Below are 25,450 nucleotides of genomic sequence, written 5' to 3'. Positions count from 1 at the left end.
TCTGGTACTCCCATCTCTTTAAGAATTTTCCAGTTCGTTGTGATTCACACAGCCAAAGGTTTTGGCATAGTCAATGAAGCAGATGTTTTGCTGAAATTTCCTTGCTTTCTCTATGATCCAACCAATGTTGGCAATTTTCTAAACCCAGCTTGTACATCTGAAATTTCTTGGTTCACATACTGCTGAAGACTACCTTGAAGGATTTTGAGGATGATCTTGTTAAGCATGTGGAGCGAGTACTTTTCAATAGTTTGAACACTCTCTGGCATTACCCTTCTCTGGGAATGGAGTAAGAACTGACCATTTCCAGTCCTCTGGCCACTGCTGAATTTTCCAAATTTGCTGACATATTGAGTGCAGCACTTTAACAGCACCATCTTTTAGGATTTGAAATAGCTCAGCTGGAATTCTGTCACCTCCACTGGCTTTTTTGTAGTCAAGCTTTCCTAATGCCCCCTTGATTTCACACTCCAGGATGTCTGGCTCTGACTCACTGCACCATCATGGCTATTCAGGTCATTAAGACCTTTTTTGTATATTCTTCCGTGTATTCTTGCTACCTCTTCTTAATCTCTTCTGCTTCTGTTGTGCTGTGCTTAGTCGCTCAGTCCTGTCCAACTCTTTGCGACCCATGGACTGTAGTGCACCAGGGTCCTCTGTCCTTGGGGATTCTCCAGGCAAGAATACTGGAGTGGGTTGCCATGCCCTCCTCCAAGGGATCTTCCCAATTCGGGGGTCGAACCCAAGTCTCCTGCATTGCAGGTGAATTCTTTACTGCCCGAGCCACCAGGGAAGCCTCTCTACTTCTGTTAGGTCCTTCCCATTTCTGTCTTTTACTGTGCCCACCCTTGCAAGAAATGTTCCCTTGATATCTCCAATTTTCTTGACTAGATCTCTAGTCTTTCCCAGTCTATTGTTTTCTTCTTTCCATTTTTCATTGAGGAAGGCCTTCTTATCTCTCCTTGCTATCCTCTGAAACACTGTATTCATTTGGCTATATCTTTCCCTTTCTCCCTGGCTTTTTCCTTTTGTTCTTTCCACAGCTATTTGTGAAGCCTCCTCAGACAACCACTTTGCCTTCTTGTATTTCTTTTTGGTGGGATGGTTTTGGTCACTGCCTCCTGTCAGGCACTCTGTCCACCAGATCTACTCTCTTGAATCTACTTGTCACTTCTACTGCATAATCATAAGGGATTTGATTCAGGTCATACCTGAATGGCCAAGTAGTTTTCTCTACTTTCTTCAATTTAAGTCTGAATTTTGCAATAGGTCAAAACAATTGTAGCAATGCTATATTAAACAGACCTAAAATTAGGCATCTGTAATTTGAACCTCTAAGAATAACTAGTATTTCTCCTATGATAATGAAAACTGGCTGTTTAGGGTGTGGGGGGGTATCTTACAGATATGCTGAGTACTCCTTTCAAGGTCAGAAAATTAATGAGTCTAGTCTTTCTCTTCCCTTTTCTCAATCTCATAATCAGCAATGTATAAAAGAGGTCAAGAGCTTGTCCAGTGTGGTAAGGAGAAAACTTATTTTTTGTCTGGGATGGGTTTTAGCCACTGCATCCCAAGGCACACTTTGTTTCTTGGGGGTGGGGCCCTGGTATTATAATACATTTAGTTCACTTAGGAACTTCCCTTTCTTCTAAGAGTTAAGAAAACATTTTCACTCCTAAATGATAAGCCAAGATAACCTTCCACAGACCCTGCAAAATTCAAGTTTCACAGTTAAATAGAAACAAATGTGTTGAGACATACTTTCATCAGTCCTTTCTTTCTTTCAATATATTTTATTCTGATGAAGTTACAAAAGTAGATACAAAACACTTTTTTTAAAAAGTACAGTTAACCGACTTAGAAAAATAGATAAAAGCCCCTAAAGGTTTAAAAATACAAAATAAATTTTCATGTAAAGAACATTTAAAAATATTTTAGATAATCAAGACTAACTTAAGCAAGTTATTTTCAATGTAGACCAAACATAGAATGTTGTCCTATAATAAATCTATAGCACACTGGTAATCCATTCGGATTTACAGAATACTTGTTTGAAACAGAATCTGATGAGAGAAAACCCAAGTGAATTTCAATGCAGTTGCTTCAGTAAAATTACTGCTACCACAGATAATATCATCCCCCAAAGCCCATTACAGTCTGAAATATCAAAATCTAATGCAAAAGCACAGGAAGACTGAAGACCTACTATTTTCCCTCTTTGCCAGAATTGTACAATAGTTTAAAACCAAGTCCTGAACCAGTTACTGAAGTGGTATTAGGAGGAAATAATGTCCCTGTTGAAGCTGCTTAGTTTGGTGTCCCAGCTAGTCTTTTCAGGCCAGAATTCTACAGAAAGCAGAGACAGACTCCTACAGTCAGGCAAAGGTGACACCAGCAGCATGACTGAAGCTGCTTAGAAACAAATGTCTAGGACTTACACTCTTTGGGAGTGGTTTGTTTATGCGTATGAGGTAATGATGTTATGTTCAGAAGCTTCTCCACTTCTAATGTGACCTCACTGCTCAGACAGAGGGCCAAACAGCATTATCATGAAATCGCAAAAATATTTGAAAAATCAACGTCACCACCAGGACTGCTCCTCTTGCCTCTGCTCTACTAGAAAAACTTTCCTTTTGCTGTTATCAATGTCACGATGAATACAGATGTGCATTTCTCAAGTAGGCAGCTACATGAGCTAAGGATCTACAGGTCTTAAGACGAAAGGAAATACTTTGTTAACTGGCAGCCTACTGAAAACCACTTTTTTCACAGTTTGGCAAAGAATAAAGGAGCCATTTGGTTGTCAATACAAAAACTGTAGTACAAGGAAGTTTCACTATTTAAACAAAAATCTGCACATCACTGTCCAAAAGTTGTTTTTTTAAAGGCCTGGAAATTAAAGCACCATAGGATTAACTGCATAATTCAGCAAGTACTAGCCAACCATGATTTTAGTCGGGTGTGAAGAGCAGTGATGAGACACTGAGAGAGGACTTCTGATTAGGAGGAGCCAGGGGAGTGAGTGTTACTCAGGGAGATAAATCAAGATCGAGAGGAGTCAAAGAAAGACTGACTCCTTCCAACTTTAATCAAAGGCTGGCCTTCCAGCCAAGCCAAGAAGGTGCTCTCTTCTCCATGTTCTCTGCCCTTTGCTCCATCTCTCCTGTTCACTCCCTGGCCTTGGATGTAAATAATGTTAACACTAATGTTTGGTTGCACTGTTGGTTAAGCCAGATTAACTGGGAATGCTTTTTTTTTTTGGTATTGCTTTTATTTTTTTTTAAAAAGGGACATTTTGAATTACCTGAATTCTTAATTACCAACAAACTTTGAAATTTATGTCCCATTATTAAGCTGTCTCTACTATTGTTACTTTAGTTGCTTAGTTTTAGGGCTCTAAGTCATGAAGAGAGGGAGGATTTCTACCACTGAAAATAAATGAAAGAAAGTAAGAACACTTTTATTTGATGATACTTGAAATATTAGAAATGATAAAAATATAATCTTGAGAAATATTTCATTCCTAGCAGACTTAATTAAAGCCAACAATGTTCAAAGTCAAGAGGCAGTAACATCCTAACATTCTAAAAACCTTCGTGTTTGGAAATGATCAACATAAACATACAGAATGCCTGATGGTTCTTTTGGATAATCTTAAAATGAGGATTATGGAATGTTTCATAGAGGACTTTTTAAAATAAGGGATTTCCCCACTATTTCCCAAAACAACGATGTATGGTTTCAGCCTAAATCAGATAAAATGTTTTGTTTCCTTTAAAATTCTATACATATTTAAGAATTTACTGAAATTGAGTTATTACAAAAATGGAGTTTCTAAGTCATTTTTTCTTTACAATCTAGTAGAATAATAAAAATAAATAACAAAAAAACTTTCAAATTTAACCTTAACCAAAGGTATCAAGGAACATGGTGAGTACTTTGCAAAAAATCATAGCTCTGAAACAAATGTTGATGAATTTCAAGTGTTGCCAGTCTGGCAAGTCTTTAGTAATATGTGTGCCTCAATACACTTCAAACAGTCTAGATCTGAAAAATCTAATGAAAATTAGATCTTTTCTTCACTAAAGGAGATTCTTTTTACCCCAACAGAATAATTTCAAGTTTTGATACAAAAACAATTAAAACAGAATAAAATGCCAATCCATCCTTTGACTATTAACAGAATGAAGTTGTTTTTACTTATCCCATTTTTGTCTCCTTTAAACATATACCCCCCTACCCCCAACACACACACACACATTAAAGAACACGTAGCACACCAAACTTTTAGCTGGGTTATAAAATGTGCATACCTTTAAGGTTTTTTTACTATGGTTTTCCTTATGTTTTAACCTTACTGGGATAAAGTTCATGCATTTCTATACTACTCTTAACTAAGTCTCAAGACACAATGAAAATACACAGAAGTAGTTTCTATTTTAAGGAAAACTCAAAACAAAATAATCAAATACTCTTGAGTACTTTCTTCTATTCTCCTATCCAAATTTCAAGGCCTCTGAAACCAAAAACATGAATGAAAATAATGGTTTTTGAGACCCAAATTTGTTGTAATTTTTTTGGAAGTCTTCCTTTTCTCAGCCAAAACCTACATATTAAAATTAATCTGAATGAAGCTTTTCAAAATAAAAATCTGCAAGACAATTAATTCTTAGATGCCTTAAAAAAATTCTTTGATACACACTAAAAATCCAGATAGGCTGTGAATAAAATCCCAAATAAAGATTAAAAAATAAAGTCATTTTAGAAATAACTCTGGTTGCTCCCATACCATGTCTTATGATGATTTAAACTGCAATTATGGATTTTGAAAAAAAATACATGTATATAACCTATAAAAACATGAGCATACAAACTTCAAACTAAAAGGTTATCCCCAAGTGACACAAACATTTTTAATCTAATTTCAAAATGCCTCTTCTATTTGTAAAATAAAGGCAGAATAAAACTGATCTGATTGCATTATTAGGAAATTTGTTCTGGAAGCTTGTTAACAAATTATTGGTAGAAATTTTTTATATCCATCATGCTGTTACCTGAATCAGACTTCAGTCATCTTCTTCAGTAAATGAATATGTAAACTAATAAACTACAAGTTAGTCCTCATATACTACAATCAAAAATGACTCTGTGGTAGTAACAGCAGTGATCATACAGTGCCTCAAATTCAGCCATGTCCTGAATTTTCCTCTCTGAAGGTATTAGGCCAACCTACCTTTGGGACAATTTTATCAGTAGACACAGACTACTGGTGTCTTTTTATCCTGTCTTAAAGTCTGTATCACTAGTCTATAACAGAAAGCAATGAGATAGTTCTAGCAGTAGATGAAGCAAGAAGGTAACTGTTCCAGAGAAAAATTTATCTGTCTTTTGATCCAAGCTTCTCAATTAATTCCTGAAGAGGTGCCAACTCACGCCTATCAATCAGATTAAACTCCTAAAAAAAGAAGAAAAATAAAATTTAAAAAAAGATCTAAAATTAAAACTCTGTGTCATTCAGAGAAAGGATTCCCAACTCTAGCTTTCTGAAATCCAAAAGAATGATGAAATAATCTATGAATATTTTAAAATAGGATCATTTTTACTCCCTATTTTAAAATACAAGGGACTTAACAGATAGTGGCCTCCATACCTACATCTACGTACTATCTATGGCAGGCGACAATCTCTAAGAAAGACAAAGAAGAAAGCATGGGACATTCTCTTCTTTGTGGTACACAGAATTGGATATATAGTATCTACTGTAAAAGCTACTGGTTTTCCCATCAAAATATCTATAGAAAGATATATTTATATTTGCATAAAGAATTATATATTTCTAAAGTTAGGCTAAGGAGTCCCTATTCTTTGATCATTTTTTTCAAACAATGTGAATTATTTTGACTTTAAAAAGTTCTAATCCCAACTAACGGCCCATAGGGAAATAGGCCACACCTCTGAAGGGGTGGTTCTTTGTGACATTCTAGCTGCTAACTTTGTAAGATTCAGCCTGAAGTAGACTTCTGGAAACTTAAGATAGTAGCTAACGAGTTTCTTCCAAAAGTTTCTCCTCCAGGCATAGACATCTCATGAAACGACACAACCCCAGATGTTTTTCCCATGGCATCCCTTTATTCAGCAGTGGCAATGGGACATGAGGGTGCTGACAAGCTTCCCTGGGTGCTTGGTGCTTCATGTCATATTCCAATCAGAGACCGGGGCAGGTCTCTCCAGAGGCAAAAGGCCCCAAATGGGGGTGATGCCTTCTATTCTGTTATGTACATCAAAGATATAAACAAGAAAAAGGGAATAAAACAGGAGAACTGCATGCTTACCTCTATATCTATAAATAAGACACTATAAATACTCTTTATTAATTACCAATTCAAATACGTCCATGTCAAAGGACACACCAAATTCAATGCAATTCAACTTACCTGAACGAAGAAAATAAAGTGCTTAAAGGAGGTGTTGAGGTGGGCTTCCTCCTGAAGCTGCATTACAGAATCAAAGTGCTGGTGATAAATATGGGCATAAACCCTGAACAAACGCTTTAGAATGGTCTTTGCCACAGACATAAAGTTTTTAGGAAACGGGACACCTGTAATATATATATGTCTCAATCAGTCTTTTATCAGTAAGAGGAAAATAAATGGCAGAAAAATTTAGACAATGCCATGAACATCTCCAATACACAAATTCACAAATACAAGCTTCTATCCATATATATACTTTTCAAAAAGGCAAGGGAAAAAACCACCCAAACCTAAGTATGTGAGGTATCCTCATACCACACTTTTGCTGACTGCCTTAGAACAGCAGGCACAAGTGACAGGTTATGGAAGATGACGCTGAATCAAAGTTGAATTTTACTTGTTTAATACTGGAGAATTTCTCCCTAAAATTAACGGCAACAAGTTTGTTTGTTTCTTGTTTTTTTTGGCCCTGTCATGCAGCCTGTTGGGAATCTTAGCTCCCCAGTCAGGGATCGAACTCGAACCCCCTGCATTGCAAGCGTGTTTTAACCACTGGACTGCTAGGGAACTCCCAGGAAGTTCTATTTACAGTTTAGACTATAAATAGAAAATTTTTACTTTTGGCAATTTATAACTCTAAAAAGATTTTTACACACACACACACACACACACACATGCTCCACCAGGACTGGAAACTTTCCCAAGCAAAAGAAACAGGCACACCTTGAGTCAGTTATCTACTGTCTACAAATAAATATTTTATCTTCTGAAGTACTCTGAAAATCTAGTCTTCCTTCTTAGACTAGGAGTCCCCAACTTTATATTTAATTTTTTTAAGTGCTATTTCCATTTCCCTGTAGTGTAGGAAGAGGAATAATATTTTCTATAAAGGGGAAGAATGGCACCTCCCTATTTTTCAAAGAAAATAAATATCTCCTCCTAAAAGAACTGGGAGAGATTGTAGTCATCTCTCTCCAAGCAGTGCAGGGGGGCGGATCTGACTGGCTGCATTCCTGAGAATTTTGTTGACAAGATCAATGTTTCTCAGGAAACAGGCACAGAAGACAATACAATAGGCACTGAGCACAGTTAACAAACATACAAGAAGGCAACCGCTTCCCAATAACCTACAGCAGTTGGCCTGATAACACTATACTGCTCTTGAACATGGCCCTTTCTCTAATTTTTCAGAAAACAAAAGTTAAAACACTTTCTCCTTCCCTGCACTCTGTATTCTTGACTTTTCAACCAGTCCTTAATAGTTTGAAATTTAGTGTATTTTGCTCTTGTAAGCTGATGTATGTGTTCCTCCACCCCTCATCCCCAGTCTTTGTAACAACGTGCATTTTCACACATTATTCTGAGGGTTATGGACATGTTTTTCTGGACTTGGTCTTATGTTCATGTATTGAAAAGATGGATTTTTAAGTCAAATCCTTTTTCTCTCAGAATTAGCAAATGGGCACCTTGCTATTTAAAACAATATTAATAAGCTAGATATATTAGCTTAAAAATGAGTAACAATCAAGTTTTGTCTAAAACAATAAATAATGGCATAAGTTAAGATCTGGACAATAGTCTAATGAAGGGGGAAATAATTCCAGAACATTAGGATAAAATATTGAAGAACTGGGAAGCTGAAGAAAGGAGAATAATGACAAAAGTATTCTTTACCTCCATTAAGAGGGAGACTCTGATAAATAAATACAAGTGATTTATTTTAATCTAAGCACTTCCCAAGCTGACTTTAACATTCAAGCACAGCCAATACACAATAAAGGATCTATGAGAAAGGAAACAAAAGGCTTTACAGAACAGAAAAACTGACCAACAGCGAACAGACCAAATACAACAGCCTGACATAAATTCTTCTCCTGGAAGCCTCTGGTCAGATTTCAGAAAGGAATCTGCCATGTTCTGAATGTGTGTGTATGCACGCACGCGCACACACTTTGTCGCTCAGTCGTGTCCAACTCTTTGCGGCTCCGTGGATTGTGGCCCACCAGGCTCCTCTGTCCATGGGGAGTTTCCAGACAAGAATACTGGAGTGGACTGCCATGCCCTAATGCAGAGGATCTTTCCGACCCAGGGATCAAACCCAGGTCTCCCACACTGCAGGCTTTGTGCCTCCTTCAAAATCATATTGAAATTCGAACACCCTAGACAATGGTATTAAGAGGTGGGGCCTTTGGGGTGATAAGGCCATAAGGCCTCTGCCCCTTTGGCTAGAATTAGTGCCCTTATAGGAAGAAACAGAGATGATTTCCCTCTCTGCCATGTGAGGATACAAGAAAAAGACTGTTTTCTTGCTATCTGTAAACCAGGAATAGGACCTATGACAGAACCTGACTGTGCTGGCCTCTGATCTTGGACTTCCAAACTTCAGAAGTTAAGAAACACATCTTTATTGCTTATAAGACCTCCAGTCTCTGGTACTTTTGTTATAGCAACCCAAACAGACATGACCGAATCTAACAATATGTTGTTCATTAGATACCCTATACTGAAAATGACAAGGACCAATCACATCCATGAATATCAATGCCAAAATCTTAATCAAAATATCCAGAAACAAAAAAAAAACCTCTTGCAGCGGAACACTGTAAAAAATAGAGAAAACCTTACAATCAACAACAGAAAATAGAAGAGCATCTGATAAAACCCTACAATCAATTTGATTTTTAAAAATTCACAAACCTCTAACCAAAAGTAAGATTTCTGCTTAATGCTGCAAGACTAGAAGCACTCACATGAAATTAAAGAAAAGGATGTTTGCCTTCATCACCTTTACTCAGCACTGTTCTGAAAGTACTAGTTACTGCAATTAGTTAAGAGTACACAAGTAGTATATTTGTCAGAAAAGAATAGATGAAATTAGTATTATCTTAGTCTGATGTGACTATAAACTTTAAAAACCCAAGAAAACCAATCCAAAAGAAATAGAAACTGATGGTCAATTATAAAATTCATAGATACATCAACAGCTTTCCTATATACTAAACAATAACCAGTTAGAAACCAGATTATCAATAAAAACATTAAGTGCCTATTAATAAACTTAAGAAACTTGAAGGACTAAAGTAAAATACAGAATTTTTCCAAGAGGGAATAAGAAATAATTAAAAGACTGTTCTCGGATGGAAAGACTCAGTACTGTCAAGAGAACAAGAATCCCTACATTAATTTACAAACTGAATGAAATCTTAATAAAAATCTCACAGGTCTTCTTTTTACCTTGACAAAATGTTTATAAATTCTTTGGAAGAACAAACTTTCCAGAATAGCCGTGCGCATTCTGAAAAAGAAGAGCAAGGAAGAGAGACTAGCCCTACAAGATGTTCAAAGATGCATGGCCATGGTAATTAAAACAGTGTGGAATTTCTGTAAGAATAAAGACATTAAAAGACTCCAAAACATATGTCAATTTGCTGTACACACACGAAAATTAGGGGATAAAAGACACATGTATTTGATAAATGGTACCGGACAAACTGACTAGCATTTATAATTGGGAAAAAACTCCTGACAGAACAAAGATTTAAAAACAAAACCACAAAAGTACTAAATAAAAGCATCGACAAATATTTTTATTATCTTTAAGTAGGAAAGTTCCTTCTGATCATTGTATTAAAATCCAATCATCATAAAGGCAAAGATTAATAGGTCAAAATAACATACATAGCCAAAAACCCCTCATAAACAAAATAAGTCAATAAGGCAACCTAAAGAAAAACACAACATGCACGACAAAGATCTAATATAGCCTTAACATAAAGAAACAGAAAAAGGGTATAAACAGAAAACACACAATGATCAATAAACCAAAAAATGCTCGATCTTTTCAATATTGTAAAATGAACATTATACTAGAAATTCATTTACCCATTTTAGAAAAGAAACACTGAGAGGCAACTAGTACTGACGAAGAAACACAGGCAGACACAAACATGGCTGGAAGGAGTACACGTCTATAACCTTTCTGTAGAGAAATCTGGCAGTCTTTATTAGATTTTGTTACACTAATAGAGCATTAAAAAGAACATAACACATTTATCATTTAAAAAGAGTATTAGTTCTACAACATTAACTCACCAATTTTAGAAGGAAAAAGAGTTTCATCATCAAGTTGATCCTGAACCCAAGTCATCAAATAGTCAATGTATTTTGGTGCAGAACATTTGATTGGCTTTTTAATATTAGTACCATCTGCCCAATGATATTCATATCTGGAGAGAAAAAAGTTTTAGTAATAAAGTTTTAAAATACATGTTGCAACTTATAATCATAGTAGGTTCACAGTATGTCTATGTAGTTAAGTGTGTTCACGCACGCACACACACACACAATTTTAGCAAATTAACCAAAGTTCTACTGAAGATTACTTGGGAGTTCCCTGCAGAAAGACAGCTGACCCTTAAACAACATGGGTTTGAACCACACAGGTCCACTTATACAGATATTTTTCAATAGTAAATACTACGATCCACAGTTGGTTGAATCCACAGATGCAGAGGGACCATGCATATGCAGGGCCGACTCAACTTACACAATATTCTGAAATATGATGGAAAAGAAAAAGATAGTATGGCAGCTGGCTGTGCCAGGATTTGTTTTACAACACAGCCCTGAGAAAGGCCAAGGAACTGAGTTCCTGTCAGTTAGACAGAGGGTGCTGAGGAGTGGGTAAGGTGCTGGTGGATCCTCCATATTCTGAGCTTGTTGACCATTATGTAATTATCAATAGAGCCAAGATTACAAAACCCTGTTTTTTTGAGAGGGTTCTAAAGAATAAATCTTATGCATGCATCTTTTTCTACCTCACCTTTGCTAAGCTAGAATGATTAATAAAACTTCACTTTATGAATCATTTAAGCCAAAGATAGGAAATTTGAGGACTAAAACAATACTTCACAAAACAAAAAACATCTCTCCTAAAATAATGTAATAAACACAGAACTCAAATTCACTGGGGACCTTTTTTACCTTTATGTAAAAACAATAGCAAATTCGGAAAGGACTATTTTTTCCCAAGAGGTAAATCTCTTAATACCATCTGTTATCACATAAAAGCAATCAATTGCTATAGGAAAAAAGACTGGAAGGATACTAAAACATTAATTCTATACATCTTAATCTTGTGGGTGATAAAGGGTTCTACCTCTTTGTCAATATTTCTAGAAATTTATTAGTCAGGAAATTTTAATCTAGCATCTTTAAGCCAGGTAACTAAAGCAGCACAACTCGGAAGTAATTAATATCAAATAAACACAAGGAAAACAATCAAATATTAAAGGTCAACTAAAAATTCTAAGAAATTAATTTAAAAAACAAACAAAACCATAAATTTAACAAAATTGAAAAAATTACTTTTGCAAAAGCAAAATAAACCTAAATTTCTTTACTTTCGATCCTACTGAATATTCATACTTGCTGCTGCTGCTAAGTCACTTCAGTCGTGTCCGACTCTGTGCAACCCCATAGACGGCAGCCCACCAGGCTCCCCCGTCCCTGGGATTCTCCAGGCAAGAACACTGGAGTGGGTTGCCATTTCCTTCTCCAATGCATGAAAGTGAAAAGTGAAAGGGAAGTCGCTCAGTCGTGTCCGACTCTTAGCGACCCCATGGACTGCAGCCCACCAGGCTCCTCCATCCATGGGATTTTCCAGGCACAAGTACTGGAGTGGGGTGCCATTGCCTTCTCCAGAACATTCATACTTACTACAATGCAATTATAAAAAATCAAAACACTGGGAAATACATATCAAAGTATTTAATAACTAAAAGGTTAAAGGTAAGCTTTTGTTTTCACAAGTGAACAGGCAAGAAAAACAACAAGTCTGTACTATTTAATTTATATCAATTGGTGATTAGCTTTATTTAGTAATTCAAATACCTATATAATAGCCAGTATAAGTACCTTGGACCTGCAGACATTACTGGACAGCTTGCTTCAGTGCAGAATTCTGTGATAGTTCCATATAACATGTTGATCTGGTTGAAGAAATCCACAGCTGGAAAATTAACAGCAGAATTGTGTTAAAATGTCCATGTAAACACAATAAAACATCAGATCTTTCAACTGCAGGATTCAGTCAAGAATCCTCAGGAGATTCAACAATCCAGGGGCACTATAAATTCTTTTTTTAATTGTCACACCTAAAGTAAACAAAAAAAATATTTATTCATGTGGTTGTGCCAGGTCTTCGTTGCAGCATGTGGGATCTAGTTCCCTGACCAGGGGTCAAACCTGAGCCCCCGGCACTGGGAGCTCAGAGTCTTAGCCACTGAAATCACCAGGGAACTCCCTTAAGTAAACTTTTAATATACACTTATTTTTAATATACTAAGCTTTTAAACAGCCTGTAAGCAGGAAAATATTAGAGATATTAATAACTTAATGGCAACTGAGCTTCCAGTTCAAGATGGCGGAGTAGAAGAACGTGCACTTAGATCTCCTCCTGCAAGAGCACCAAAACTGCAACTAGTTATGGAACAACCATAGACAGGAGGATGCTGGAACCTACCAAAAGATACCCCATGTCCAAAGACAAAGAAGAAGCTGCAGCAAGATGGTAGGAGAGGCGCAATCATGATAAAATCAAATGCCAGAGCCACTGTAGGGTGACCTACAAAAGTTCTCCCGCTGTTGTGAAGATTCTGAACCCCACATCAGGCTTCCCAACCTGGGGAATTTGATAAAGGGGCTGGGAATCCCCAGGGAATCTGACCTTTGAGGCCAGCAGGATTTGATTACAAGACTTCCACAGGACAGGGAGAAACAGAGACTCCAGTCTTGGAGGGCACAAACAAAACCTTGTGTGCACCAGACTCGGAGGAAAGGAGCAGTGACACCACAGGAGACTGAACCAAAACTACCTGCTGGTGTTGGAGGGTCTCTTGAGGAGGCATAGGTCAACAGGGGCTCACTACAGCGTCCATGGCACTAGAAGGTCCCCTTGGCGTAAACCCTCTAGGAATTCACCACTAAACCCTACCATAGAGCCTATAAAACCCAGGGCTGGGTCGCCTCAAGCCAAAAAGCTTCCAAGGAGGGAGGACAACCCTTCCCATCAGCAGATAATTGAACTAAAGCTTTACTGAGCAAGGCCCTGCCCACCAGAGCAAGACCCACTTTTTCCCACCACCAGTCCCTTCCATCAGGAAGCTTACACAAGCCTCTTAGCCTCTTCCATCAGAGGGCAGAGAGAAGACGCAAGAAAAATCACAGGCCCCCAGCAACTAAAACAAAAACCATATTACAGGAAGTTAATTAGCATGAAAAAGCAGAAATTTATGTCCTAGATGAAGGGACAAGATAAAACCCCAGAAAAACAACTAAATGAAGACAGGATACCTTCCAGAAAAAGAATTCATAGCGACAGTGAAGATGATTCAGGATCTCAGAAAAAGAATGGAGAGAAAGATTGAGAAGATGCAAGAAATGTTTACCAAAGACCTAGAAGAACTAAAGAACAAACAGAGATGAATAATACATCAGAAGGAATCAATAGCAGAATAACTGAGGCAGAAGAATGGACAAATGATCTGGAGGACAGAATGCTGGAAATTACTGCTGCAGAACAGAATATAGAAAAAAGAATGAAAAGAAATTAAGACAGCCTAAGAGACCAGTGGGACATCATTAAATGCACCAATAATCAGATTATAGGGGTCCCAGGAGAAGAGAGAGAAAGAAACTGAGAAAATATTTGAAGAGACAATAGCTGAAAACTTCCCTAATGTGGGAAAGGAAGTAGTCAACCAAGTCCAGGAAAACAGAGAGTCTTAGGCAGGATAAATCGAAAGAGGAACACACCAAGACACGCAGTAATCAAACTGACAAAAACTAAAGACAGAGATAAAACATTAAAAGCAAGAAGGGAAAAACGACAAATAACATACAAGGGAACTACCATCAGACTATAAAGTTGATTTCTCAACAGACACTCTATGTGCAAGAGGGGAATGGCAAGATATATTTAAAGTGATGAAAAACCTACAACCAAGAAGAACCTACAACCAAGAATACTCTACCCAGCAAGACTCTCCTTCAGATTTCGTGGAGAAATCAAAAGCTTTCCAGACAAGCAAAAGTTAAGAGAATTCAGCACCACTAAACCAGCTTTACAACAAATGCTAAAGGAACATTTCTAGGCAGGAAACAAGAGAAAGAAAAGACCAACCTACAGAAAATAAACCCAAAACAATTAAGAAAATGGTAACAGGATACACAATCAATAATTACCTTAAATGTAAATGGATTAAATGCACCAACAAAAAGACAGACTGGCTGGGTGGATGAAAACATGTGCAGGTATGCACTTCCATTTACCACATCACTCTGCCTGACCCCTCAAACTGTATGTAATTATGTTCTTAGGTTAATCATGTCCCCATTATGGCTTACAATTGTAATTCTCTTTTTTGTCTGGCTGTGAAAATTGTAAATATCTCCCACTACTGTGATTATGTAACTATCTCTCATTTAATACCACTGTATCATGATTGGTCAAAAGAAAAATAACAGAATTCTGTATTACCAAAATTACCATTTAATAGGAAAACCTGTAATCACTTCTTAAAATCCGGACACATTATCAGAATTAATTTGGAATTTTTTGAAAAATACAAATACATAGGTATAGATTTTTTTTGTGCCAGAGTTCCAGATATGTTTCTAAGGAGCAACCATGTTTAAAAACAACTGGACCATATGAGGAAATTTTACTTTTATCTAGTTTGTTTCACTTTTTCTATTTCTTATTCAGTGCTCCCATTTCATTTAATGTTTTGCAATTTCTCCATCTGTTCTTTTTTTTTTTTTAATTTTTCTTTCTCAAGCCTTTATCAAACCTAGTAGAAAACTCTTGTATTCATATACATAATGTGCATAACATATAAATTTTAGAAAACTTCTGAATTTTTGCCTAACTAAAAAATTTAGTCTGTTTGCCTTGGTTTAGTTTGATTCTACTTGTTTGACTCAGCATGAATAGAATGCTAGATTTCTAATTAAAAAAAAAAAAGATATGCAACAAGCAACAAAGGTTTACTGTATATATAGCACAGGGATTATTGACTTACAAGATACAGTCAATATCTTGTAATAATCTATAATGGAAAACAATTTCAAAATTAATATGTATACATATATAACTGAATCACAAAAAGAATTCTACTTTTTGAAATTTAGTAACGTTTATCTTTTTGCCAGTTTTTCTAAATGCCCTATGAACATCAAGTAACAATGTATGAGATACAAAATTTTAAATACATTTGTTTAGAATATAAGATTGTTATTGTTCAGTGGCTAAGTCATGTCCGACTCTGTGACTCCATGAACTACAGCACACCAGGGTTCTCTGTCCATCACTAACTCCCTGAGTTTGCTCAAACTCATGTCCATTGAGTCAGTGATACCATCCAACCATTTCATCCTCTGCTGCCCCCTTCTCCTCCTGCTCTCCATTGTTCTCAGCATCAGGGTCTTTTCCAGTGAGTCAGCTCTTTGCATCAGGTGGCCCAAGTATTGGACGTTCAGCTTCAGCATTCATCCTTCCAACAAATATTCAGGGTAGACTTCTTTTAGGATTGACTGACTTGATCTCCTTGACATAAGGGACTCAAGAGTCTTCTCAAGCATCACAGTTTAAAAGCATCAATTCTTTGGTGATCAGTCTTCTTTATGGTCCAACTCTCACATCCATACATGACTACTGGAAAAACCATAGCTTTGACTGTATGGACCTTTGTCAGCAAAGTGTTGTTTCTGCTTTTTAAAACACTGTCTAGTACTGACATAGCTATTCTTCCAAGGAGCAAACATCTTTTAATTTCATGGCTGCAGTCACTATCTGCAGTGATTTTGGAGTTGAAGAAAATGAAATCTGACACTGTTCACACATTTTTCCCATCTATTTGCCATGAAGTGATAGGATCGGATGCCATGATCTTAAAGTTTTTTGAATGTTAAGTTTTAAGCCAGCTTTTTCACTCTCCTCTTTCACCTTCATCAAGAGTCTCTTCAGTTCCTCTTCACTTTCTAACATTAATGTGGTTATCATCTGCATATCTGAGGTCGTTTCTCCCAGCTATTGGTGCTATTTCTCCCAGCAATCTTGACTCCAGTCCAATGTTCCATGTCTAACTCTTACTGTTGCTTCTTCTTTTTTAAAAAAATAATTTTATTTAATTATTATTTTTGGCTGTTCTGAGTTTTTGTTGTTGTGCAGAGTGGGGGCTACCCTGTTGGGGTGCCCAGCCTTCTCACTACAGTGGCTTCTCTTGCTGCTGAGCACAAGCTCTAGGGTGAGTGGGCTTCGGCAGCTGTGGCACATGGACTCAGTAGTTGCCGTCACAGACTCCAGAGCACAGGCTCAGCAGCGTAATGCTTCCTAAAACCCACTTTACTTCACACTCCAGGATGAACGGGTCTAGTGAGTGACCATATCATCATGGTTAACTGGGTCATTACGAGCTTTTTTATACAGTTCTTTTGTGTATTCTTGCCACCTTTTCTGCTTCTGTTAGGTCCTTGACATTTTTGTCCTTTATTGTGCCTATCTTTGTATGAAATGTTCAAATTAATATAAATAAAATCTACTATATTTAAATTATTGACATTATTCAAGATGCTCCTATTCTTATTTTTTCTGTACTTGATAAAATATTCTCAGAGAAATGTTAATATGTCTCAATGGCACCCCACTCCAGTACTCTTGCCTGGAAAATCCCATGGACGGAGGAGCCTGGAAGGCTGCAGTCCATGGGGTCGCTGAGGGTTGGACACAATTGAGCGACTTCCCTTTCACTTTTCACTTTCATGCATTGGAGAAGGAAATGGCAACCCACTCCAGTGTTCTTGCCTGGAGAATCCCAGGGACGGGGGAGCCTGGTGGGCTGCGGTCTATGGGGTCGCACAGAGTCAGACACGACTGAAGTGACTGAGTAGTATGATTATATATTTTTTTCTTTTCCCTTATATATCTTCTGATTTTTATTTTATGTATCTTTGTTGTTTGGTGTCTAATGGTTAATGATGTCTATCTTCTTTGTGAATTGTACCTTATATCGTTAAAAATGCTCATCTTTGTTTCATTTAAAAATAAATGAAAAAAAAATCTAACTTAAAGGTAATTATTATATTAGAATATACAATTTGATGATATCCAAGCAAATGAAAATCCATACCTTATCAGTCTCGACCAGACCACTTGTGTTAGGAAAGAGAAGAAAAGTACTGTGAATATACTGTAAGGGAGATGTTTCAGCTATATCAGGCATTTAAAAAATCTAATTTATCATAAAAAATTGAGACCCAGTACATATTGAGGACATAAAAAATACATGAGATAAAGTCCCTTGTCCTAGAGTCTCTAGCTAACAAAAAGGACAAAATCAAGAGAGGGATAATACAACATATAAGAGAGCATCCAAAGGCCAACAAAAAGTGCTAGAAGAATTCACAGAAAAGGTAACATCTTGGGAAGCTGAGACAGTCAATGAGTACCTCCTTAAAGAGCTTCAGCTAGAACTGGAAGAAAATAGAAGAGGAAGGGGATAAGAAACTCAGGCATAACTGACTGAAACATACTACTTTGCGCAGAGAGAACCACAAAGCCTCGCAAAGATTTGTTAAAATGTCTCAGTTCCCTGTCTAAAAGACTACCTAAACGCAACTAGGGCTTTTCCAAGTTTCTTAAAAAACACTTGCTCCACCATGTTAAAAGGAATTTTATACAAAACCCCCTCACTTATAAACTTTCGTCTTACATTAGTCATGTTTTCTAAGAAAGTAATACACTGAATACCCTTTCAAAACAAAGAATGCGCCTAGATGGTGTGCTGGTTATATTGGTCTGCTCAAAATATGGTCCAGAGAGTCCCTGTTTCATAGGGGAAACTGTGAGGTCAGAAACATCTTAATTGCTCTGAATTCTCACTCTCTTAGGAGGCACGGTGGAGCTGTCCAGAGGCTCCACGGTGTGACACCACACAGACTGAATGCAGAAGCAAGTACGAGAATCCAGCCATCCGACATTAAATAAGATTTGCAACCAATGCCATACTTCTCACCAACATTATTTTGGAAAATAGCCATTTTTATAAAAATATGTTTATGTTAACATGTAATGGGTTTACTATTGCTATTTTTAGATGAATTTTAAAATAAATATTTTTAATTGCTCAGTTTTAATTTCTAACACAGGATCATTAAACACAACTCATATAATTAAAAACTCTTTGGGTTCTCAATAATTTTTAAGAGAATAAAAGGACCCTGGAACCAAAAGGTTGAGACTAGCTGATTAGAGCAGTAAGTCTCAAAGAAAAATCTAAGGCTGAAGAAGGCCAAGAGATTGCTTCAGAATGAAAGATGATACACAAATAGCCAACAGACACAGGAAAAGATGTTCACCACTGGGGCTTCCCTGCTGGTACAGTGGTTATGAATCTGCCTTGCAATGCAGGGGACACTGGTTCTATCCCTGATCTGGGAAGACCCCACATGCCCTAACTATAAGCCTGTGTGCCACAACTACTGAGCTTGCGTGCCACACAGCCGGTGCTGGGCAGTAAGACAGCCACTGCAGCAAGCAGCCGGCACTGCGACCACAAAGCAGCCCCACGCTCCACACACAGTAATAAAGACCCAGCGCAGCCAAAAACAAAGAAATAAAGATGAGAAGCAACAACAAACAAGATGTTCAACATCACTGATTATTAAAGAAACACAAATCAAAACTACAATGAGGTACCACCTCACACCAGTCAGAACAGCCATCATTAAAAAGTGGACAAATAACAAATGCTGGAAAGGATGTGGAGAAAAGAGAACACTCCTACAATGTTGGTAGGGATATAAGTTGGTACAGCCACTGTGAAAAACATTATGGATGTCCCTCAGAAAACTAAAAATAGAATTACCATATTATCTAGCAATTCCACTCCTGGGCATATATCCAGACAAAAAGATACATGCATTCCTATGTTCATAGTACGCTTCACAATAGCCAAGGCGTGGAAACAACCTAAAAGTCCAAAGACAGATGAATGCGTAAAGAAGATGTGGCACATATACACAATGGGATATTACTCAGCCATAAAAAAGAACAAAATATGGCACTTCCCTGCTGGTCCAGTGGTTAAGACTAGGTGCTCCCAATGCAGGGGGCATGGGTTCAATCCCTGGTTGGGGAATGAAGATGCTGCATGCTGGCTCCCCCCGGCAAAAAAAAGAACTAAATAATCCCATTTGCTGCAACATGGATGGACCTAGAGATTATCATACTAAGTGAAGTAACCCAGAGAAAGACAAATACTATATGATATCACATATGTGGAAACTAAGATATGACACAAATGAACCTATTTATGAAACCAACCACAGAGAGAACAGACTGGCAGTTGCCAAGGGAGGGGGGAGGGGACGGAGGAAGGATGGGGTAGGAAGTTAGGATTAGCATTTGTAAGCTTCTTATATACAGAACAGATAAACAACAGGTCCTACTAATAGTAGGGAGAATTAATATCCTATAATAAACAATACTGAAAAATATAAAAAACAGAGACATAACTGAATATATGTATATATAACAATCACTGTGCTGTACAGCAGTAATTAACACAACATTGTAAATCAACTATACATCAATTAAAAAATCTAAAAAAGAATTAAGATAATAATTTGAATAAGATTACAAAAAAGGGGTCTTTTCTGAATAGATAATACTTAACATGGTTCACATAACAAAAGAGAGATAAAAATATATAGAGAAAAAAATCTAGGGACTTCCCTGGTGGTCCAGGGGTTAAGACTTCACCTTTCAATGCAGGGGATGCAGGTTCAATCCCTGGTCAGGGAAATAAGATCGCTCATGCCATTGGGCAACTACTGAGCCCATGAGTTCTAGAGCCCATGCGCCAAAACTAGAGAGCAGCTCGCATGAGCGGCAAGGAAAAATCCTGCATGCCACAACTAAGATCCAACACACCCAAATAAATAAATATTTTTTTAAAAAGATCAAATCCCAACCATTTCAACTTCCCCTCTACTAATTTTTCTGTCTCTTGCCCCATAAGCTTACTTATCCCATCTAACACAAAAGAAAACACATTATATAGTTTAGCACCTTATTTTTTTTTCCCTTAGTAATATGAATAACATTTTTTAATGAGTTGAGGAAAATAAAATTTTTCTTAATGTGGCTACTGGAAATTTTTAAATTACATTTATAACTTACAATATATTCCTATTAGACCACACTACCAAGGCAATGATTATCAACACAGAAGCATCTACACTGTTGGAAGTATGTACCACCACCTGAGAAGTAGTCTTAAACAAAATCAAACCTGAATTTGACCAAAGCTCCAAATCTGTACTAACATGGTAGCCACTAGACACACAGGGCAATTTACATTAAAATGAAGTTAAATTTAAAACTCACTTTCAGTCCCAGTAGCCACATTTCAAGTGCTTAAATGGCCATAGGCAAGATACACATTTTCATTATCACAGAAATATGTCTGGGATTTCCTTCAAAATAATCAGGGTAGTGTACAGAAACAGCACAACTGGCCATGAATTGATAATTGCTGAAGCTGGATAACAGATACCTGGGAATTCATTCTACTAGTTTCTCTACGTCTGTATGTCTGAAAATTTACATTAAAAAGTTTTAAAGATTCCTGGAATAACAGAAATTCCTGATAGACTTAAACCCTATCATCCAGAACTGATCTCATCTCAAAAATGATGGACTCCAAAATGATGCTCCAGTCTCAGCATATCCTCCCATGTCATGCCCTTACTTTCCTGAACTCAGAGTGACTTTCAGCTCATGGATCACTCTGCTTTCTCCCAGGCTCTCAATTTCCTTCTGACTACTCCAAAGTCACAATAATCAAGTGACTGACCAAAGCAAGTACGCTTGACTTTTCTGTAGACACAGGCAAATGAAAGGTGCTGGGCGTGGGGGCACAACTGTGAAGATGGATCCCTACAAAGTCATGTCCATCACAGGTAGGATCTTTGTGTTTTATCAATTTCTCATTTGCCCTGACTCAGCAATTCAGACCATTCTCAGAGATTACCCCAAAGCACTCTTCGTTTCTCCTCAGGTCTCTCTACTCAACCACACAACTACACCCTGAAGAGAAAACACTTAGGATGTATTTGCATTTACATGTTTCTTCACAGATAATGTTTTATTATGATACTTACACTCAAAAGAGTCCTTGGTGGCTCAGATGGTAAAGAATCTGCCTGCAATGCGGGAGACCTGGGTTCAAGCCCTGGGTTGGAAAGATCCCCTGGAAAAGGGAATGGTTACCCATGCCAGTATTCTGGCCTGGAGAATTCCATGGACTCTATAGTCCATGGGGTCGCAAAGAGTCGGACATGACTGAGTGACTTTCATTCACACGCATAAAAGAAAATTCATTAACACAAAGATTTTAGCAAAATCATATCAACTAGTAATGTTGAAAGTTATTAAAAAACTTACTGTTAACAGCAATCCATTCATTGAGGTCCTCTCCCTCTGGCAACATAACAGCTTGTCTCAAATTCCCACTTCCTAGAGTTGCTTCTGCATGTTTTAAGAGTTCATACTGATGAGATCCTTCAGGGATATTCTTCTTTGGTTTGAATGTTTTAGAAGAGCGGCTACTACTGTTAGGTTAAAAGTAAGAGTATATCAATTTTTAGGACCGGACATAGAATGAAAATTTTAGGCATATAAATTGTTTTGAAATTAAAAAACATTTCCTGAAAAGTGTGACAATGTGGCGGTAGGGGACACACAATAAAGATTTAAAATTTTAAAAAAGTTTCCCCTACACAGAAACAGGAATAGCAGCACAATTTCACATAGAGGGCGATTTTACCAAGCTGCACGAAGCAGTCTAGTATAACAGAAAGGGCAACCGAACCAAAAGAAGAAGAAACCTGGATTCTAGTTCTTGATCTGCCACTAACTCTGTGATGACTCGAGAAACCTAACCTCCTTTTGCCCTGTTTTCATCTATAGAAAGCAGTGCTGCGAGAGTGGTAGTTCTAAGGCTCTTAGAGCTTAAAAATCCAGTTTTCTGTATCAAAATACTTGTGGTGCCATCAAAGCAAACTACAGAAGAATCACTATCATTTGGAATTTATGGCAGGGAAAATAAACAACTTGTTTTGGAGAGGGAAAGTAAGCTTTTATTCCTATCTCACACCATTCATAAGGTCTTCCTAATATGACACAAAGCTTGGGAAAAAAATGGACAGATTTCTAACTATAACAATTAAAACATCCATAATTCAGAAAAAAAAGTACTTGTAACACATATTACAAAGTGTGAACTACATAATAAAGGGCTTTTATAATTGGTTAAGAAAAAGGCTTTAGAAAAATGGGCTAAAGAGATGATTATATAATTCAGAAAGAAAAACAGTGACAAATGAACAGATGTGAAATGCTCCTCAATCTGTCCCTTCTGCTTCTAGGTATCTGTCCTTGATATGAATAAGGATGTGTTTTCCAAGATTGTTTTTAATAGTGAAAAACCTGGAAACAATCCTAAAGCTTACTAGTAGAGAAATGAGTATGACACATCTATATCATGGAATACCACATGGCAATTACGAAGAACAAGACAGAGCTACATGAATTCACAGACAGATTTCAATACATGGCCACACATATTACAATATGAAATGTACGGCAGAAGTCTATTTTGTAAATGCATAGAAAATGTCACCCATCAAATTGATACTGGTGATTACTTCCAGGAAGGGAAGGAAATAAGACTGAGGACTTTCACTTTACCTGAGTAATCTGAATTTTAAATAAGACTGATTGTTAAGTAAAAAGGAGTTATGAAAACAATAAAAATCTAACATGGGAAGCTTGTGTTAAACATAATAAAGAGCTAAATTTAATAGGGAAGTATTACATTAGAGGGAATGGCCCTTTACAATAAAAACAAGCTGTGAATGACAGGAAGCTAAATATGGAAAACTAGCAAGAAAAGATGTCTCAAGGTTCTGTACAATCTTCATGTAAATGAAGACGTCTGTGCTTCAAATGGCACCATCAAGACAGTGAAAAGAATCTACAAAATGGAGAAAATTTTGTAAAACGCAGATGTGATTAAGGGACTTATATCCAGGATAAAGAATTTTTACAACTTAAAACCAAAGACAAGCCAATTTAAAAAATGGTCGAAATGTTTGAATAGATATTACTTCAATGAATATACACAGCAAAACTAATATTGTAAATTTTAAAAATAAAATAAAATTTAAAAAAATGCAAAAAAAAATAAATAAAATGTAAAAAAAAAAAAATATATATATATATATATACACACAAATTGCCAATAAGCACACAAAAAGGTGCTCAACATCATTAATCATTAAGGAAAAACAAATTAAAATCACAATGAGATACCACTTCACATCCACTTAGGATGTGCTATAATCAAAAATTCAATTAACAAGTGCTAGAAAGGCTGTGGGGAAATTTCCAAGAGAATTAACACATACATCCAAAACAAAAATCTATATACAAGTTTATAGCATAATTATTCATAATGGCCAAAAAGCGGAAATTCAATTGTCTATCAACAAAACAAAGTTTAAAAGAAATAAACAGAGCCATATTTAGGTCCAAAAAACAAATAAGAACTGTGCATCCACAAACCAACCACTAACTAAACATCAACATAAGAAAAAGACTGGTTATGGGGGGGGATTGTTCTGGTAATAAGGAAACTTTCAATTAAAATATAAATCAAATAGATTTTTTGATACGGTAATCTCACTTTGAAGGCTATTCGCTTAAAAAATCATCCAAAGGAGGGGAAAAGCGACTGTTAGTCAAAGCTTTGTAATCAATCCTATTTTACAATAGCAAAATACTAGAAAAGAATCCAAATTTCTCACAATAAGAAAGGGGGTGAACTCTGGTTATGATACACTTAGATTCAAGCATGTGGCTGATGCCCATAACTAAAAATGGATTCGCTCATACAATACATATTTAAGCAGTACACTAGGTAGAGAGGGCCACTGGAGGAAAAAAATGTTACAGCAATGCTTCCCAAACGTTAATGTGCTTAAGAATCATCAGAGAATTTACAAACTTTTCCCACTTGAAGACTCATTTGGGTCCAACAGCTATCTCTAAAACAGGATTCTACTGAGTTAAAAAGATGTTAGTTAATTACACAAATTCACAAAATGGGCTGAATCAGAACTGTTTGTAAAGGCCGCAGCTTAACTTTAGAGACACTCCCACATTTTCCAGGGGCGGCATTTTTCCGCAGGGGTAATTTAATCCTGACGATAATAAAGCTGGCGTACGGTGGAATAAAAAGCTTAGTCAGCATGCATCGTTACTAAAAGGCTGGGGACTTGGGAGAAATTGGTAGCCCCTGATCGTCTCTCTGCCCTCAGGCGCACTCGGGCGGAAAAGTTTCGAGGCGCTACCGGCCTCGGGGCCTTTCTATACCCCAACCTTCTCGCTCCGCTTCCTTTGCCTCGACCTTCATCTCCGTCGGCTTCTGCCCACATCCTAGACTCCTCCAAGACTCCGAGCGCTAGCAGAGCAAGCACCTGGCACCCCTACCCCGGCCCGGGGGACTGCCCTCGCCTCAGGCGCCCCATCGCCCCTTCTGGCCCTCACTCAGCCCCGGAGCCCCGGCCACACTCACAAGAGGAAGCTCATCTTCTCTCCTCGGAGGGGAGGGGCCGCTGGCCCCCGCCGCGGTCAGGACTCGGAGTCCGCGCGGAACCGGGAAGGAGCGGAAGGTCCGAAGCCGGCGGACAGCCGAAGCCGGCGCCGCCACAGCTCCAAGCCCGGGTGGAACCGAGGCAGAGCCGGTGCAAGCGGGTGTGAGCAACTGAACCCGCCTAGTACTCCTCCCCCACCTTCCAGACCCAAAATGCGGAACCAGCTAAATCTCGCGATCTAAGGCTTCGTTCGGCAC

General features: G+C 37.5%; 1 protein-coding gene across 2 annotated transcripts; it reads right to left on the bottom strand.

The window, feature by feature from the left end:
• Nucleotides 1-1,777: 1,777 nt before the first annotated feature.
• MOB1A (MOB kinase activator 1A) lies at nt 1,778-25,394 on the bottom strand. 2 transcript variants are annotated; one of them, XM_006045424.4, is made up of 6 exons: nt 25,175-25,391; nt 21,982-22,148; nt 12,390-12,483; nt 10,566-10,699; nt 6,435-6,598; nt 1,778-5,455 (listed from the first exon to the last, which is right to left on the bottom strand). In XM_006045424.4, exons 1-6 carry the CDS (start codon nt 25,186-25,188, stop codon nt 5,378-5,380), a joined length of 651 nt encoding a protein of 216 aa, XP_006045486.1. In that variant the 5' UTR covers nt 25,189-25,391; the 3' UTR covers nt 1,778-5,377. The 2 variants fall into 2 exon arrangements, with proteins under 2 accessions (XP_006045486.1, XP_025116590.1); XM_025260805.3 differs by lacking the exon at nt 6,435-6,598 and having other exon boundaries at nt 25,175-25,394.
• Between the last annotated feature and the right edge of the window lie 56 nt (nt 25,395-25,450).

This window comes from Bubalus bubalis, chromosome 12 (assembly GCF_019923935.1).
Source record: "Bubalus bubalis isolate 160015118507 breed Murrah chromosome 12, NDDB_SH_1, whole genome shotgun sequence".
NCBI classification, from domain to species: Eukaryota; Metazoa; Chordata; class Mammalia; order Artiodactyla; family Bovidae; genus Bubalus; species Bubalus bubalis.
Note: the sequence above shows the minus strand (reverse complement) of the source record. Positions and strands in the feature narration are given on the sequence as shown.

Coding starts and splice junctions, on each gene's coding strand:
- MOB1A (XM_006045424.4), bottom strand. Junction 12,484..21,981: donor TGAATGGATTGCTGTTAACA/GTAAGTTTTTTA, acceptor TTAATTTTCCAG/CTGTGGATTTCTTCAACCAG. Junction 10,700..12,389: donor GTAATGTCTGCAGGTCCAAG/GTACTTATACTG, acceptor TTTTCTCTCCAG/ATATGAATATCATTGGGCAG.